Source organism: Rhododendron vialii, chromosome 7a, assembly GCF_030253575.1.
Source record: "Rhododendron vialii isolate Sample 1 chromosome 7a, ASM3025357v1".
Taxonomy (NCBI): domain Eukaryota; kingdom Viridiplantae; phylum Streptophyta; class Magnoliopsida; order Ericales; family Ericaceae; genus Rhododendron; species Rhododendron vialii.
In genome coordinates this window covers 8,422,559-8,440,140 of record NC_080563.1, presented here as the reverse complement: position 1 = coordinate 8,440,140, position 17,582 = coordinate 8,422,559, and the positions used below count along the sequence as shown (strand labels likewise).

The following is a 17,582-nucleotide window of genomic DNA, read 5'->3' as shown; positions in this document are numbered from 1 at the left end:
CAAAATTGTCCAAATTGGAAAAATTGGCTAGCGTTTCAATTGCAAAACTGATTCTTCTTAAGGAGAGTTAGGACATACATATCAATGCAAGAAGGCATTACTCGAGGGGAATGAAAAATGAACAAGGAAATCTATTATCACATTTTACATGACAGCTTAACATTCTTTATTAAAGCACAAGAGTACACAGCAAACATCTCCAAAATTAAAAGAATTGTAGATAAAATCTACTTAGCATGTGGATACATAAATCATAATCTATATGATAACACACATTACAACACCCTAATCAACCGAAAATTTGACCTTCTTTAAAGATTCAGGACAAGGAATGCTCTTGCGCGCTGTGCGGATAATTATCGGCCCTTTGTGACCAAAAACATCGTGACGTTTCTTTCGCGCCATTTCCATCGTCCGCAATTGACGCAAAGGAGTCAAAGTATAAACACTCTCGCTCACTCCTTCAAATGCCGGCGGAGGGGACAATTCATGGTTGATACCGTTAGGCGAACCTCCCATTGCTGCGGTAGACTCATCGAAATCCTCCATATTTTCCAATGGAACCATCTCCTTTGGACCATGAAAATCATCATACATGGATGAATCCTTTTCAATTTCCTGAGATCCATGTTCCGATATTTTCTTAACCGGAATGGCCGCAACCTTTTGGACTAAACGTTCTACCACAAAAGAGTCCTTTTCATCAGAAGAGATATCAATCATCACCGGTTGACTCTCATGCAAGAGGCCTCGCCTTGCAAAGACCTCTTTCCATTCTTTAAACCAAAGAATATCATCGGGACTTGGATGAGATGAATCTCCCAAAACAATGTTAAACGGTGGAAGAAAAGGAACCGAAAGACGTATGATGTTCAAAGGGATTTCAGAAGGCATCTTGACAAAAAGAATACGCATCAAAATAGTAACACAACCGAGAAACCAAAGAAACCGGATAACGAAATGGTCTGTATGCTTTCTTCCTTAGCGAAACAAAATACCAAACCAATATTGCGTAACACTGGACCCACGGAATTTGACTCCTTAAATAGGCAAATAATAGTTATTCCGAGACAACTCTTCCGTAGAGACACAACGTCAGTTAAGAAAGTAAGTGTCTGCTTCCAAAAGACACCAAGGCAGTTAAAGCCAATAACGGTCCGAAATCGATTTTACCGAATCGGTGTCACCGCCACCCTTGGAAACTAATTCCAACCCTTGGACCTAACTGCCAAAAATATTAGAAGTAACAACTAGGCTACACCACCTACTAGGTCCCTTAGGAAACTGATTAACCAACACAACGGTTGATTCTAACCATTTATATCCTAAAGAGTGCCGACCCATATCAAAAAAATATTAACAACTCAAAATGTGAAACTCAGATGATATAGAAATCAATAGTAATTACTACAGATCATGACCGAGAAAAATTGAGCTCACATTTTAAACACCATTGGTATATCAAAAGATAATTTAGAACATACCTTACTCCATGGCAATAAAGAATATTATGAAGGGAAACTCACGGAAAAACCGCAGCGCCATAATTCGAATACATCACCGTTTTCCTTTGAGAATTCTCCAATCGCATCTATCCGTCTTCGTCTTAAGGATCCATAACGTAATCAATCCACTTTCATCTTCCGGAGAATATCGTCTTCAGATTGTTGGTGCAAAATTCGTGGTAGCCGATGAAAGTGGATAAACAGAGATGCTTCAAGTTACGTTACTATGTCGCTGTCCTTAAGACGATATTCACCCCCACTAATTCTAGAGAATTCGGTGTGCACCGGGTTACAGCGAAACCGCCTCCAAGATAAAATGAAGCCCAGTCTCTAACTGTTGTCTAACTGCGTTATGCACAAACGAAGAGAGACCCGAATACCTTTGGATTTTGCGAGCCTCTTAAGTATAATCATATGAGATAATTCTAGAGAGAAAGAACAATCAGAATTGTTCTGATTCTCTTCATTTTTTCGATTGGTAGAACCATTTGCCTTTTATAGGCATAGATCGTGAGCATTGGCCAATGATTAGACCTCTTTTATTAAATGCAATAGTCATGTCTATTTATAATAGCCATGTATATTCATTCCACCCCAATGGTCACACCTTTTGGTCTGGTAATGTCTATTCATTTAACCTGAATAGACACACCTTTTGTGCTCAAATCTAATATTCACGTCTATTCATTTAACCTGAATAGTCACACCTCTTGGATTAAAACCGTTCACCAATATTTACATTTAATATTCATTAAATATTTTGGAAATGTTCCAACAGGAAACTGGATGGAGAGGTATCGTAGGTGTTCCTCAAAACTCAAAAGTATTCTGAGATCTTGAGATTGAGCTTTTATCATTGTTGTGGAAACCTATAGAAACCCCGACTGTGAGAATAAGCTTGGGTTATGTTTGGGAAGTTCAAAAAAGTAAGATTTTTCAAATTCTTTTTTTATATACCTTTTCAATTTTTCATGGTTTTTTTTTTTTTACTTTTCTGATTCAACTCGAGCGGCCTGAGCATCGAGTTAATGGAAGGTTATCCTCACCCATTGCTTCAAAGAAAAAGCTGCAGATTTTCACATGTTGGAGGGATCTTTCTGCTGCTTAGGTCTCTTGTGGCTCTGCCCTAAACGAACTTGCTTCCTTTTGTTGGATTAACTGCTGTAAAACAAGAACGGATTACCTCGAATTCTGCTATTGGAAAAACATAATACCAATTTGTAGAACGACGGCTGGGTTGAGTCGCGGACTAGGTCGCTTTCTTTAAGACGTTTCGCGGCTCAGTTTGTGCAAGCAGTTCGTTAATGCCCCGCCGTCCCCAGGATAAAACAGCTCAGAATTCAGCACCTCTGCTCGGCTTTCTCTGCACGGAAAAAAACCGAAAACAAAACACACAATCGACCTATTGCTCGAACTCAGAAAACATTTTTTGGGTGGAAGAGAGAGTTGTTTTTTTTGTATCAAAACCAATTCCGAAACTCTGAATTTATAGGTGCAGGCTGGGCTTGATTTTTGGAAGCGAAAATCAAATTGCTTTGATTTAGCACATGTTTTTAATCAATCCGAAAATCAGCCACAAATCAAAATCCCGCTGATTATGCACATGTTTTTCTTAATGCTTTGATTTATTCAGTTTTCCATTTTGAAAAAGATTGACTGAAAACGTGTTTATTTATTTTAGCAAAAACGTGGCTTTACTAGTACGTGCGCGAGTTTTGCACCCCCCTTGCGCGAATAACTCGTGACACACACCCGGTTAACTAGTTTCCAAATCAATTTTTCTAATTGCTACCCATTTTCCTAAGCACTCGAGACCTCTCCTTAGGTCCTCATTCACAAATTTATTAGTGTGCAAAGTCATTTAAAGTAGATAAAAATTTTGTGACTAGCCAATGTGGGACTAGTGAAAAACTCAATGTTTTACAAATACACACCCAAGTTCCAACACCTTTCTATAAGAAGTCCTAACGGCTTTTTAAAATCGTGAAAAGTGGCTTCCAAATCTGTTCATAAGAACGTGTTTGGTCTTGGGTTTTTGTGCGGTGAAATTGATGGAAGTGTCCGACGCGTAAAAATCCGAAAGAAAATCGCATCAGAACCGTGGGGATATCACTACTCCAGTAAATACAAAGCATTACTCCCTCCTCTCACAAAATTGTTATGCTCCGAGGATCGAGCCACACACGCACAACTGAAACACGGAGAAAATTTCGTCTATTATGGAATCGCACGCGATAATGGATTACAAAAAAATTCTCGGAGGAGGAACGCTCAATCCGAGCTCAACTCTACTCCCTCTGTGGCTCTCTATCCTCAGAGCTCTCACCGTCCCGTGCTTTTCCACCGTAGACAGATTGCATACATTTCAAAATGCCTCAATTCAGTAGACAATTGAGTTTAATTACTGTACTCTACGTGTATATGAAAAACATCATCTTTTGCATAATTTAGTATGTTATTTCGATTTTTTTTTTTAAATTGACAAAATATTTATGGTATAGTCCATCTTTCCATTTTGTTTTTAGCGTAGATGTTCATCACCACTAAGTTAAAATTCTGGCTCCGTCCCTGCACAACTCTCACCTCTCCGTAGAATTATAGGCACAATGGGAACCCTTCCAACGGCAATTAATCAACGGATTAGGCACACCAAACAATGCTCTTCAAAGCTCTGTTTTGTTGTTGCTCTGCAACTGAATTAGGAGGTGTTTGGTGACTTCTTTTTCCCATTCTCATTTTTGCCTTTTTACATTATCAGTGTTTGGCAGCTCATTTTGTTAATGTGTTTTGGAAAACACATTTTGAGTACCTACTTCTGATTATTGGGTTCTGCTGTTTTGGGTGTTTCATGTTTGGCACCTCATTTCAAAATAGGTTTGGCAGAATGAGTTTGCTCATTTTGCTAAGGAGGGGAGAAGTAAAAAACTGATCTAGAGGGGCGTTTTGCATTATTGAATTATTCAATTTTCAGTTAGATTACGAAAATACCCACTCATGTGTTGGAACTAGCGGTACAGTGTACGTGTGTTTTTTTTCTCTTCTTCAATTGATACTTCTAATTGTTTCCTAATAATAAAGTTTGTGTGCTTTTTTTTTTGTTAATTTTTTAATTATTTTAGTGATTTCTTAACTTAATCGTTCTCTTATTTCTATGAAACTACTTACATGATAATATTTAATTATTTCGAATTACCAAATAAAAAATTCAAGACTGGAAAATTTTAGTTCCCAAAAAATATATAAATTTAAATGTAAATTAATAAAAAAATTATTTATAATAATTTTAAATAATAATAAAGAACCAAAGGCAACATGATAAAAAACCAACCCATAATTCATATTTATCATATATCTCCCAAATGCTACTCATATTGCAAAATAAATTCTGCACATATTCATCCAAACGCTACCAGATTCAAAATACATTCTGACTATAATTCAAAAAGCCAAAAATCTGAAAATGAAAAGCTAAAAAGTAGGCTTGGGTTATGTTTGGGATGTTCAAAAAAGTAAGATTTTTCAAATTCTTTTTGTATATACCTTTTCAATTTTTCATGGTTTTTTATTTTACTTTTCTGATTCATCTCGAGGGGGCCCGAGCATCAAGTTAATGGAAGGCTATCCTCACCCATTGCTTCAAAGAAAAAGCTGCAAATTTTCACATGTTGGAGGGATCTTTCTGCTGCTTGGGTCTCTTGCGGCTCTGCACTAACCGCACTTGCTTCCTTTCTATAAGAAGTCCTAACTGCTTTTTAAAATCGTGAAAAGTGGCTTCCAAATCTGTTCATAAGGACGTGTTTGGTCTTGGGTTTTTGTGTGGTGAAATTGATGGAAGTGTCCGACGCGTAAAAATCCGAAAGAAAATCACATCAGAACCGTGGGGATATCACTACTCCAGTAAATACAAAGCATTGCTCCCTCCTCTCACAAAATTGTTAATGCTCCGAGGATCGAGCCACACACACAACTGAAACACGGAGAAAATTTCGTCTATTATGGAATCGCACACGATAATGGATTACAAAAAAATTCTCGGAGGAGGAGGAGGAGCGCTCAATCCGAGCTCAACTCTACTCCCTCTGTGGCTCTCTATCCTCAAAGCTCTCGCCACCCCGTGACTATCCTCAGAGCTCTCACCGCCCCGTGATTTTCCACCGTAGACAGATTGAGTACATTTCAAAATGCCTCAATTCAGGAGACAATTGAGTTTAATTACTGTACTCTACGTGTATATGAAAAACATCGTCTTTTGCATAATTTAGTATGTTATTTCGATTTTTTTTAAATTGACAAAATATTCATGGTATAGTCCATCTTTCCATTTTGTTTTTAGTGTAGATGTTCATCACCACTAAGTTAAAATTCTGATTCCGTCCCTGCACAACTCTCACCTCTCCGTAGAATTATATGGCACAATGGGAACCCTTCCAACGGGCAATTAATCAACGGATTAGGCACACCAATCGTATTTGCTGAATATTCGTTAAGGTCATGGGGGAGTCGGGGGGACCTATTCAATGGTTGTAGGTGTGTTTTAAATCAGATGGAAATCACTTACAAAACTTTGGTACAAAGTATGAAAATTAACACGGTAAGTAAACAGTGGCGGGGAGGGGAATAAAATTTCGGGGGGCCGGTTTAATAGATTTATATTTTTTTATCAGAACGTATACTTATTACTATATCATAAATTTTTTGTTTTCCAATACATTACATTTCTACATTGAAATGATTCTAACCTAATGATGTTAAAGTATACCAATTATTTTGTTTTTTTTCTTTAAGCTATTTCAACAGTCACGTGCTTATTTTTTATTTGTGAAAGAAATTGAAAAATGAGAATGTAAAATAACCAATTTTTTATCAAATTAAACCAAAATTATTAAGATTATAAGTAGCTATACACGAATAATTACAAATAATATTCAAAATCGAGTATATAGAAAATAAAAAATTAAAACTCAGACACTTGGGAGGTCGGGGCCGGGACCCCCTGAGCCCCTACATAGCTCTGCCCTTGCAAGTAAAGGATACAACACTGTTGTTTCGTTCATTTTGCTCAGCAAAACAAAAATTATTGATCTTTGAAGAGGAAAGACAAATATTAAACGGACCAAGGAGACAACGGCTAATGCCACCCCCGAGACCTAAGGAAGGCAAGACGCCAACGAGACACCAAGAATCAAAAGAGAGAAAAAAAAAAAAACCACCCGAACACCTCCGAACTATGGAACCCGACCAAAAAACACTTGCAACTCGAGAAAAACTAGACCAAACCGAAACAAAACATGCACATCCAACACCAAATGTTCAAACAAAACCTGCTCAGAGCCACACAAACAAGAAGCTAAAAGCCCTCAACACCCTCACTAAATCTCAGACCATACCACAAAAAAAGAAGACGGAGACAGAAAAAATCAAAACTGCAAAGAAAGAGAGGCACCGTCATCCAAATACGACATTATTATTTCCGGTAATTACCTTCTTGATCATAAAGCACATCACAATGCATTGAACTTTTATTTTCATCATGGCTTGCAACCATATGCATTTTCCATCAATAACAGTGGATTACATGAAATTCTAAGGAGATCATGCTTACTAAAATCCATCACCATAAATCAAAACCACAAGTAGCATTTCCAAGTCCTTATTCCTTCCTTTCTTTCTTTCTTTCTTTGAGCCTACTAGTTCTTGTCCTTGGAAAAGAGCTTGAATGTCAGACCTGAACCATCCAACTTCTCTTCCATAACTTGAGTGAGCCTCTCAGCCATCAATGGTGTCAGATGATTCACCCAATCACCCACCTCACCTTTCCTAATTAAACAGGTTCTCATTTCCAAAGTCCAAAATAGCCTTCCCACTCTTGTTCACTTCTAACTCCTTCATGTTCTCAACGCTACACAGCCTTGTTATCTCCTCAACAACCCCTTTCCTCTCCTCCTCTGGTGGGGATGCAGACAACTTTCAACAACAGAGTTCAGCAACAAAGGTCCGTTACCAGCGTAGAGAGTTCCGCGACAGGTAGGCACGCGGTCAAGCTTGCGGCCGAGATGGGCCGTGGGCCGCGGCACAAGTTGGTTGGCCGGGTCCAGCTATCACTTAGGATTTGCCTATAAATATTAGTTGTTGTATTCATTATTTTTGAGAGCGACTGCACAGAGAGAGAAAATTTCTAGAGAGAGTTTCTGATGCAGAATGGAAATGGTTTATTATTTAAGAAATAGATTTTTAGTTTTATTATTTTGATTATAAATTATTTTTGAATATTCCGTTTTACGTGCCATTTGTTTTGGCAAGTTTTCTTTTAATATTTAGTATTTTGAGATCAAATCTTTTGATTTTGGTAATATTGAGTCAAATAGTGATTCACCGGGATTCAGCTTCCTATTTTGCTGATTCCTTTATGGTCTTAGGTTTTTAGTATAAAATAAATTGTAGGGTGACATTAAAATGGAGTTGTTATTGAATTAAAGAAAAATTGAGAGTTTTCTCATTATTGTGTGTTCGAAGAGGGAGTACCTCTAGTTCATATCCATTTGTGTTTATGTTTCAAAGAGAGAATCTTTAACATAAGCAAGTTCGTGATCTCTTCTTGCAAATAGTTTCGTAAAAGGAGGCTGCCCTGCATCAGTTGGTATCAGAGCTCTCGTTTCAATCCTGACTATGGCCGGAGGACGTGCTGGAGGTCGAGGTGGAAGAGGAGGTCATACAACTAGTGTTCATGAAGTCTATGAGCGAGATGAGGTTGCTCGAGATGCTCGAATGGAGGAAAGATTGCAGCAAGTCTTGGCGGCGATTGGGTTGCTTACCCAACGCATGGAGGCTTTTGAAGTTGCAATCCCATCTCGCCATCGTCCAGTTCAACCTTGGTTTCCGAAAGAGGAGGAGGTATCGGATGATGTTTCTATCACCAAACCTTTGGCTGATAATCATCAGACGAGGGGGAGGGCAATGGTGAATGAAGCTACTATTGAGTGGCCATTCACAGTAAATATTATTTCAGATCCAGTAGTGGATTGGAGTAAATCACCATTTTTTGATGAAGAACCGGTGGAGAAAATTACAAAAGAAAAAAATCAAAAAATATTGAAAAAAAAAGTTTTTATCATGCTTGAAGGTGGTGAGATTGGTTGGGGTAATCAATTTGAGGATTCTTTTTGGGAACGTACTAAAGCTATTATGAAGAAGAATATTTGGATTGCATACTTAGAGCAAATTGTGGCAAACAATATTGCTTTTATTTTTCCTGACTCATCTTTACAGTTTGGGGTCCGAAAAATTAATTTGAGGTACAAGATAGATGCAGACAAGTCACGACGAATCCAACTTTATAAACTCGAGGACGAGTTTCTTCAAGACGGGGAGAATGATGCAGAATGGAAATGGTTTATTATTTAAGAAATAGATTTTTAGTTTTATTATTTTGATTATAAATTATTTTTGAATATTCCGTTTTAAGTGCCATTTGTTTTGGCAAGTTTTCTTTTAATATTTAGTATTTTGAGATCAAATCTTTTGATTTTGGTAATATTGAGTCAAATAGTGATTCACCGGGATTCAGCTTCCTGTTTTGCTGATTCCTTTATGGTCTTAGGTTTTTAGTATAAAATAAATTGTAGGGTGACATTAAAATGGAGTTGTTATTGAATTAAAGAAAAATTGAGAGTTTTCTCATTATTGTGTGTTCGAAGAGGGAGTACCTCTAGTTCATATCCATTTGTGTTTATGTTTCAAAGAGAGAATCTTTAACATAAGCAAGTTCGTGATCTCTTCTTGCAAATAGTTTCGTAAAAGGAGGCTGCCCTGCATCAGTTTCTAGTGAGAGAAGGTGCAAGAGAACTTTTCTCAGAAAGGAAGGAGAAGACTTATAATCTTTCATTTTCTTTTAATCATAGTGCACTTGTATGGCTCCCGGGGACATAGGCAAGTTGCCGAACCTCGTATATTTGTGTGTTCTGTTTTTCTGTTCCTCTTTATCTTCCTTTTCTCTGGTTTGTTTTCTGTGACGATAGTATCCCAAGATCCTAAAGTGTTTTTGTTCGTTGTGAGTCCGAGCGCGAGGCTCCGATTTCTCAACAATTGGTATCAGAGACACGGTTGCGGTAAGGGTGTTCAACAGTTTTCCGATTGAAGCTTTTGGGTAGTCCTGATTTCAGAGGGAGCTATGGGTTCAGAAGAAGGGAAATCGAGGATCGAGAAGTTCGATGGTTCGGACTTTGCTTTCTGGAAGATGCAGATAGAGGACTATTTGTATCAGAAAGATCTTTACCGGCCGCTACTGGGTAAAGAAAAAGGAAAGAAAAAAGAAGGGGAGACTGACGCGGAATGGGATGTTTTTGACCGGAAGGCGATGGGTCTGATCCGGTTATCACTCTCGAAGTCAGTCGCGCACAATATACTGAAAGAAAAAACTGCGTCCGACCTGATGGACGCGCTAGCGGAGATGTATGAACAGCCGTCCGCGGAAAACAAGGTGCACTTAATGAAGAAGTTGTTCAACTTCGAGATGCCTAAAGAAGGTTCGTTTATGAAGCATCTCAGCGAGTTCAATATAATAGTGGACCAGTTGGTCTCTGTTGGTGTTGAGTTCGACAACGAGGTTGATGCCTTGTTGATTCTCTCTCAGTTGCCGGAGAGCTGGCAGGGTACAGTTATTGCGATTAGTAATTCTGCTGGGAAGGAGAAACTCAAACTAAATGATATAGTCAGTTTGATTCTAACTTAGGAAGTTAGAAGGAAATCGCTCGAGGGAGCGTCGGGCTCTAGCGATTCAGGTTCAGCTCTAAGTTTTGAGCAGAGGGGCAGAGGCCAGACCAGGAGTGGTCAGAACCAGAACAAGAGCCGGTCGAAGTCCCGCGGCAAAACACAAGTGCACGGCATCAAAGGTGAATGTTGGAACTGTGGTCAGGTGGGTCACATGTCTTCAGTCTGTAAGGCTCCAAAGAAGAATAATGGTGAGCAGGAGGCCCACATCATGCAGGATGCACTTATTCTTTCGATGGACAGTATCGCGGAGTCATGGGTGATTGACTCAGGCGCCTCAATCCACGCTACTGCTAGCAAGGGGGTTCTGAAGAACTATGTGGCAGGAGACTTTGGGCAAGTATACTTGGGCGATGATGAGCCATGTAGTATAGTGGGAATAGGTGATGTGTAGATTGAAACGCAGGGGTTTAAATGGTGTTTGAAGGATGTCAGACACGTCCCGCAGCTGAAGAGGAATCTTGTTTCAGTTGGGCAACTGGGAGCAGCGGGATATACCTCAACATTCATAGGAGATGCATGGAAGGTCTCCAACGGTACCATGGTGGTAGCGCGCGGAAAGAAAGTAGGTACTCTCTATTTAACTTCACATGGGAGTCATTCACTTGCCATCGCGGAGGGACTCGCAGGGGTGGTCCCGCGAGGGTCTCGCGGAGGTGGTATGGCGCAAGGGTAGGCTCGAGGAAGGTCCGCGGCCAGAGAGCCAAGTGAGTTCAAGTTTGTGGCACGATAGGTTGGGACATATGAGCGAGAAGGGGATGATGGTTTTACAGACACAGGGGAAGCTGCCAGTTGAGTCAGTGGATTTTGACATGTGCGAAGACTGTACCTTCGGCAAGCAGAGGCGGGTTAGTTTCCAGAAAAGTGGCAGACCTCCCAAACTAAACAAGTTGGAGCTTGTTCATACTGATGTATGGGGTCCCGCGCCAATGCATTCTCTTGGCGGGTCGAGGTACTTTGTCACTTTCATCGATGATCACTCGAGGAAAGTATGGGTCTACTTCATGAAACACAAGTCAGAGGAATCCGAATTTTTCATGATGTGAAAAGCCAAAGTAGAGAACGAGACAGACTTGAAGGTGAAGTGTCTGAGGTCAGACAATAGGGGAGAGTATGAACTGGGAGAGTACAAAAGAGCCTGTGCTCTATTCGGGATTCGTTTAAAGAAGACTCTTCCATGAACTCCGCAGCAGAATGGCATTGCGGAGCGGATGAACAGGAGTCTGACAGAGCGTGCGCGAAGCATGCGGAGTTGCCCAAGCAGTTTTGGGCGGACGCGATCATACAGCAGCATACTTAATCAACCATGGGCCATCAGTTCCGTTGAACTTTGGGATACCGGAAGAGGTTTGGAGCGGTAAGGAGGTAAATCTCTCATATTTGAAAGTTTTCGGTTGTGTTGCTTATGTCCACCTCAGTGACAAAGTCAAAGATAAGCTAGATGCTAAGTCACTGAAGTGCACGTTCATTGGGTACGGCGGCGATGAGTTTGGTTATCATTTCTGGGATGAGAAAAATCGGAAGATAATCAGAAGCCGGGATGTCATATTCAATGAGTCGGTGTTGTACAAGGACAGAGATAGCAGACAATGCAGTGGGAGTTCTACACAGGATCTTGAGGGTCCCGCAAGGGTGGTCGCGTGAGAGGATCGCGAGGCACCCGAGTACTTTAGTTTGGAGGATCTTCCAGAAAGCAGTGGGGATGAGTCCGAATTTGACCGGATGGATGAGGCAGTCTCGCGGACAGAGTCTGGGGCAGTTCCACAGACAAGGTCTAGCTCATCGGCTGTCGTAGTAAGGAGATCAACTAGGGTATCCAAACCTAATCCAAAATACCTTTTGTCGCTGTATTACTTGCTTTTGACAGATAGCGGGGAACCATCTTGCTATGATGAGGCTTTATAGGTCGGTGACGCTATAAAGTGGGAACGTGCTATGCAAGAGGAGATAGATTCTCTTCACTCAAATGTGACTTGGGAGTTGGCAAAGCTTCCCGCAGGGAAGAAGGCGCTACAGAACAAGTGGGTATACCGCGTCAAGCAGGAGAGCGACGGCAGCAAGAGGTTTAAGGCCAGATTGGTTGTGAAGGGCTTTCAACAAAAAGAAAGGGTTGATTTCATAAAGATTTTTTCCCCAATTGTGAATAAGCTGACCACTATCAAAGTGGTATTAAGTTTGGTGGTTGCTGAAAATCTCTACCTTGAGCAGTTGGATGTTAAAACTGCATTTCTTTATGGTGATTTGGATGAAGAAATCTATATGAAGCAGCCTATTGGCTTCATTGAGAAAGGCAAGGAAGAGATGGTATGTAGACTTTAAAAGAGTCTATATGGGTTGAAACAGGCTCCTAGACAATGGTACAAGAAGTTTGACAGTTTCATGCAGCGCAGCGGCTACACAAGGTGCCACGCGGATCACTATTGCTACCTTAAACGTTGTAAGGCGAGCTACATAATTTTACTACTCTACATAGATGATATGCTTGTAGCGAGGTCTTGTTTACGCGAGATAAACAAGTTGAAGCAACAATTGGCAGCAGAGTTTGCTATAAAAAATCTGGCTGCAGCAAAGCAGATACTTGGGATGAGGATCAGCAGGGACAGAACTTAAGGGGTCTTGAAGTTGAGTCAAGCTGAGTATATTGAACGGGTTCTTGAAAGGTTCAATATGTAGAATGCCAAGGCAGTTGGAGCGCCTCTGGGAAGTCAGTTTAGACTTTCTGACATGCAGTCTCCGAAGACAGATGCTGAGAAGGAACACATGGTCAAGGTACCGTATGCCTCGGCCATCGGTAGTCTGATGTACTCGATGGCCTGCACGCGGCCGGACATCGTTCATGCAGTAGGAGTTGTGAGCAGGTTTGAGAGCAATCCGAGGAAGCAGCATTGGGAAGCTGTCAAGTGGATATTGAGGTATCTCCACGGGTCCGCGGATGTGCCATTGTGTTTTGGGAGAGTAGATTTGGTGGTGAGAGGATATGTGGATGCAGATTTCGCGGGTGATCATGATACAAGGCGAAGCACCACAAGATATGTCTACACTTTGGGATCAACAGCGGTGAGTTAGGTCTCGCGTCTGCAGAAGTTGGTAACTTTGTCCACGACAGAAGCTGAGTACGTAGCAATCACGGAGGCCGCTAAGGAGATGATTTGGTTGAAGGCTTTTCTGGGTGAGTTGGGTTTGAAGCAGGAGAACAGTGTTCTTTTCAGTGACAGCCAGAATGCTATACACCTTGCAAAAAATTCAATGTTTCATGCTAGAACAAAGCACATCGATTTGAGGTACCATTTCATTTGCTCGCTTTTGGAAGAAGGGGAACTGTTACTGGAGAAGATTTTGGGGTGCCAAAATCCGGCAAATATGTTGACAAAGTCGGTCACCATCGAGAAACTGAAGTTGTGCTCAACTTCAGTTGGCCTTCGTGTGTGAGGAGTTGGAGGGCCGGAGTCGCACCAGGAGGGGTGAAGTTCACTACGTCCACTATTGATTGAGGTTGTTGATATTGGTTTGCTTCAGTTATCTTTAAGTGGGAGATTGTTGGGGATGCAGGCAACTTTCAGCAACAGAGTTTAGCAACAAAGGTCCATGACCAGCGCGGAGAGTTCTGCGACAGGTAGGCACGCGATCAGGCTCGCGGCCGAGATGGGCCGCGGGCCGCGGCCCAAGTTGGTTGGCCGGGTCCAGCTATCACTTAGGGTTTGCCTATAAATATTAGTTGTTGAATTCATTATTTTTTAGACCGACTGCACAGAGAGAGAGAAAATTTCTAGAGAGGGTTTCCAGTGAGAGAAAGTGCAAGAGAAAACTTTTCTCAGAGAGGAAGGAGAAGACTTGTAATCTTTCATTTTCTTTCATTCATAGTGGACTGATGTGGCTCCCGGGGACATAGGCAAGTTGTCAAACCTCGTATATCTGTGTGTTCTATTTTTCTATTCCTCTTTCTCTTCCTTTTCTCTAGTTTGTTTTCTGTGACGATAGTATCCCAAGATCTTGAAGTGTTTTTGTTCGTTGTGAGTCCGAGCACGAGGCTCCGATTTCCCAACATCCTCCAATGAAAATGGATACCCCAAGAACTCAACCAATTTTCTCAAGTTCAAACTTGGTTCTTCTTTCATCTCCTCATACTTCAAAAACAACATCTTATGAGTCTCTCTGTACTCTCTTTCCAGTACCCAGCATGTGGGCCCAATATGGACCGAACCCTATAACACCCCTACAATACATGTCAAAATCTTCTTCGATAGAAAGTGGGGCCACTGTCTTGGGCCTCACTTTCATTAAGAAATGCCATTGGGAGACAAAAGTGTCGAAAGGGTTCCGGCAAATATACATGACCCGGCAGCCGGACTCCTTTATAGAGTCTGGCAATGCCGAGTAAGGCATGTGGGTCCCGACAAGTCCCAGTTGCGGGAGCTAGGACAAGTCAGGAGATCGGTCGCGGTTCGCATAGAGCTTGTATTCTAGGAAAGGAACAAGGTCATGAGGTTTTGATGTCATCAAGGGATGGTCCTTTTCCATGTCGAAACGCTTGCGATGGATGACCGCGAACGCCAGGGCCTTCAACCAGGTGGTGCCTGATTTTGGGATGGTGGATAGGACGATATCGGTGTCTTGTGCTTGAAGGTGTTTTTGGCAGGAGATTATGGCCTGAATCTCCTTGGTTTGGCACCAAAAGTTTTGGAACCAATAGAGGTGGGGGGTCCTCCAACCTCTCTCTTTCGGTAGGGAGAGGAGGAGTTTCTTGCATTCATCGCTAAGATCTTGTTGTTGTTGTTGTGCCGGCGGTGGAGGTTGTGCTTGTTGTTCATCACTGATTTCGTGTTGGTTTTCGACCAACTGAATGATTGTCATCTCAAATGATCGATAGGATTTCCAAATCCTAGCAATTGCTTTACAATATAGATTTCTACTTTATCAGATTGCTATTGAGTTAGGTGAGCTACGTGACATTCACTTATATATTGTGCGGACAAATACAGTGCCTACATATACATACATGCATTTAATGCACATATACTCTTGAGTTGCAATGTTAGCCACCATGATTTTCACGTGGTATGTAGTACGTATATGATAACGTAGTAAATGGTCCCAAACTTAAATTATACAGGTTACACAAATGGTGGTGTAACATTTCGTAATAGATGTTCTAAAATGAGAATAATTTGGTGCATGAGAAATTTGAGAATTTCAATTAAGGGTTTGTTAAGGATTTTGAGGAAAGTGGAGGGTAGGAAGTGTGAATAACTTAAAAGAAGTTTGTCCACATTCTAATGCATATGTTGTGCGAATCTTAAAATAGGGAACTAGTACATAAGACATGATTCTTGCAAAATCTTATGTTTTTGCAAGACAAATTTTTAGAGAAAAATCTTAGTGGGAAAGTTAGAGATATGATTAAGTTTCATAACTTTTCTGCTAACTGAATACATAAAAAATATAGAAAAACTTTTTTTTTTTTGTATTTTTTCTTTTTTTCTATAACTGAATGGGAAGAAAAGAAGGAACTAGAGTCAACCCCAGGGGATTTAGCCGAGTGTGTATGAAAAAGCAAATAAGTGTTTATCATCAATATGGTTGCATGCATGTTCGAATCTCGTAGAAGCCAAACATTCCAAATCTTGAGGCCGCTAGAAAGTTTGTCCTGTCGTTTATTTTAATGTCCCGGAAATAGTCGAGACTGTAAGCTGGCTCGGTTGTTGAACGTAAAGATCCAAATTAATTAGTAGGTTGGGGACCTGGGTGTTACATGCATGTGGTCCTTTATTCTTCTTTTTTCTTGTCAGACTGGTCCTGCTACTGCTATTCTTATAATCCCTCAATGTGCATAATGATTTCAAAAATGTTATACATGACACTGGAATCATGAAAATGTCCATGAAAGGAAACGAACAGTCCAGATTCACAATGCTGTGAATCTGGACCGTGCATTTCCTTTCATGCATGTTCTACTCTTGCTGATAAACCAAATCATGACCTAGATGCTGGAGAGTGCTGCAGGCCTGAGTCAGAATATTGCATTGTTAATTTTCAGAGAACCTCAGGTCTGAACCTAGAATGTGTAGGTGAGGAACGGGAAACTGTCACAATAGTTAATGGTGAAGATTCTCAGCCCACTATTCGCAGGCAGTTGAGCTCACTTAGAAGTTATAGCATGCTATTGCCTCACTGTGTTGCCTTTGCCGAGGATAATAATATCTATCGTAATCGCTCATCACCGTCAGAATGCATTTCGGGGTTGCTTTCTGCTGAGCACAATATGGGCTGCAAGAGGGATTCAACAGGACTACTGTTAGCACCTTGATTTCCAAGGCTTGCTAAGCTTGGCTAGCGGTGGCACCTTGCACCCTAGCCAACCGGTGGAAACAAAGGCATGAGGGAGGTATGTCTTTACAAGGTGACCCGACGGTGTCGGTTGGTGTCGGCACTGGTCCCTAAGGCAAGTAGCAGTCGTGATGCACATGATGGCCGGATGATATCGAGGCAGGGATGCTAAATGGGAAGCAGGCTTGTGGGACAAGGCAATCGAGAAAAACGTCTAAGTATTGGGAGCTGGGGTTGAATCACGAAATTGGCCAGGCAGCCTTGAGTTGGCTCGGGCAAAACGGAGGCAGACTTGAGTTGGCTCAGGCAAAACAGTTATTGACGGTTAACGACATTTCTGCACATGTTGCTGGGAACGTGGGACAGGTGTCCAAGGCAGAAACGGGCTGCATGTGTTGCTGGCAGCATGGGACAGGTGTCCAAGGCAGAAACGTGTAGTTATCGACAGTTATCTCCAGGCAGTTTCACAGTTCAGTGTGCTGGCAGATTCTGGCAGTGCCAGCACAGCCCTAGGGCAGTTGGGGGTGTCAACTGCAAGATCATGGGTTGGCCACATGATCTCATGTACTTAGTGGCCACGTTTTTATGATTGTAAGCCTATTTAGGCAAACATTTTCGTAGCCTAAGGCAGAGGGTTGTTCTGTCTAGGTTCTTGAGTGTAATCCTTTGTAAGTTGGTGCTTAATAAAGATTGGGCCGGTTCCCGTAACTCTTGAGTGTGTTCCTAGACGTTCAAACATATCGGGTGTGTGAGTAAACACTAGTTGGCTGAGACCAAGTTGTTGGCAAACTTGGTGCCATCACGGGCAGATTTCTAGGCGAAAAACAGCACCGTGACAATCTTTGAAATCCATGCAAAAATATAGTACTGAGAGACAGATTGAGGAAAATCATGAACCTTAGGTTGTACAAAATTTAGTCACAGATTCGACGAATCAGCACAAAAACTGTCATGAAACTACAAATAACTGTCATGAAACTGCAAATG

General features: G+C 41.3%; 2 protein-coding genes across 2 annotated transcripts; both read right to left on the bottom strand.

Moving 5' to 3' along the window:
- Nucleotides 1–14,200: 14,200 nt before the first annotated feature.
- On the bottom strand, nucleotides 14,201–14,654 carry LOC131332619 (cytosolic sulfotransferase 14-like). Its single transcript, XM_058366918.1, has 2 exons — nucleotides 14,544–14,654; nucleotides 14,201–14,473 (listed from the first exon to the last, which is right to left on the bottom strand). The coding sequence occupies exons 1-2, from the start codon at nucleotides 14,652–14,654 to the stop codon at nucleotides 14,201–14,203; spliced, it is 384 nt and encodes a 127-aa protein (XP_058222901.1).
- Nucleotides 14,655–14,684: 30 nt separating this feature from the next.
- LOC131332618 (cytosolic sulfotransferase 15-like) lies at nucleotides 14,685–15,122 on the bottom strand. The gene has a single exon (XM_058366917.1). The coding sequence runs from the start codon at nucleotides 15,120–15,122 to the stop codon at nucleotides 14,685–14,687; it is 438 nt and encodes a 145-aa protein (XP_058222900.1).
- Between the last annotated feature and the right edge of the window lie 2,460 nt (nucleotides 15,123–17,582).

Coding starts and splice junctions, on each gene's coding strand:
- LOC131332618 (XM_058366917.1), bottom strand. CDS start 15,122: ATGACAATCATTCAGTTGGTCGAAAACCAACACGAAATCAGTGATGAA.
- LOC131332619 (XM_058366918.1), bottom strand. CDS start 14,654: ATGCCTTACTCGGCATTGCCAGACTCTATAAAGGAGTCCGGCTGCCGG. Junction 14,474..14,543: donor AATGGCATTTCTTAATGAAA/GTGAGGCCCAAG, acceptor GGGGTGTTATAG/GGTTCGGTCCATATTGGGCC.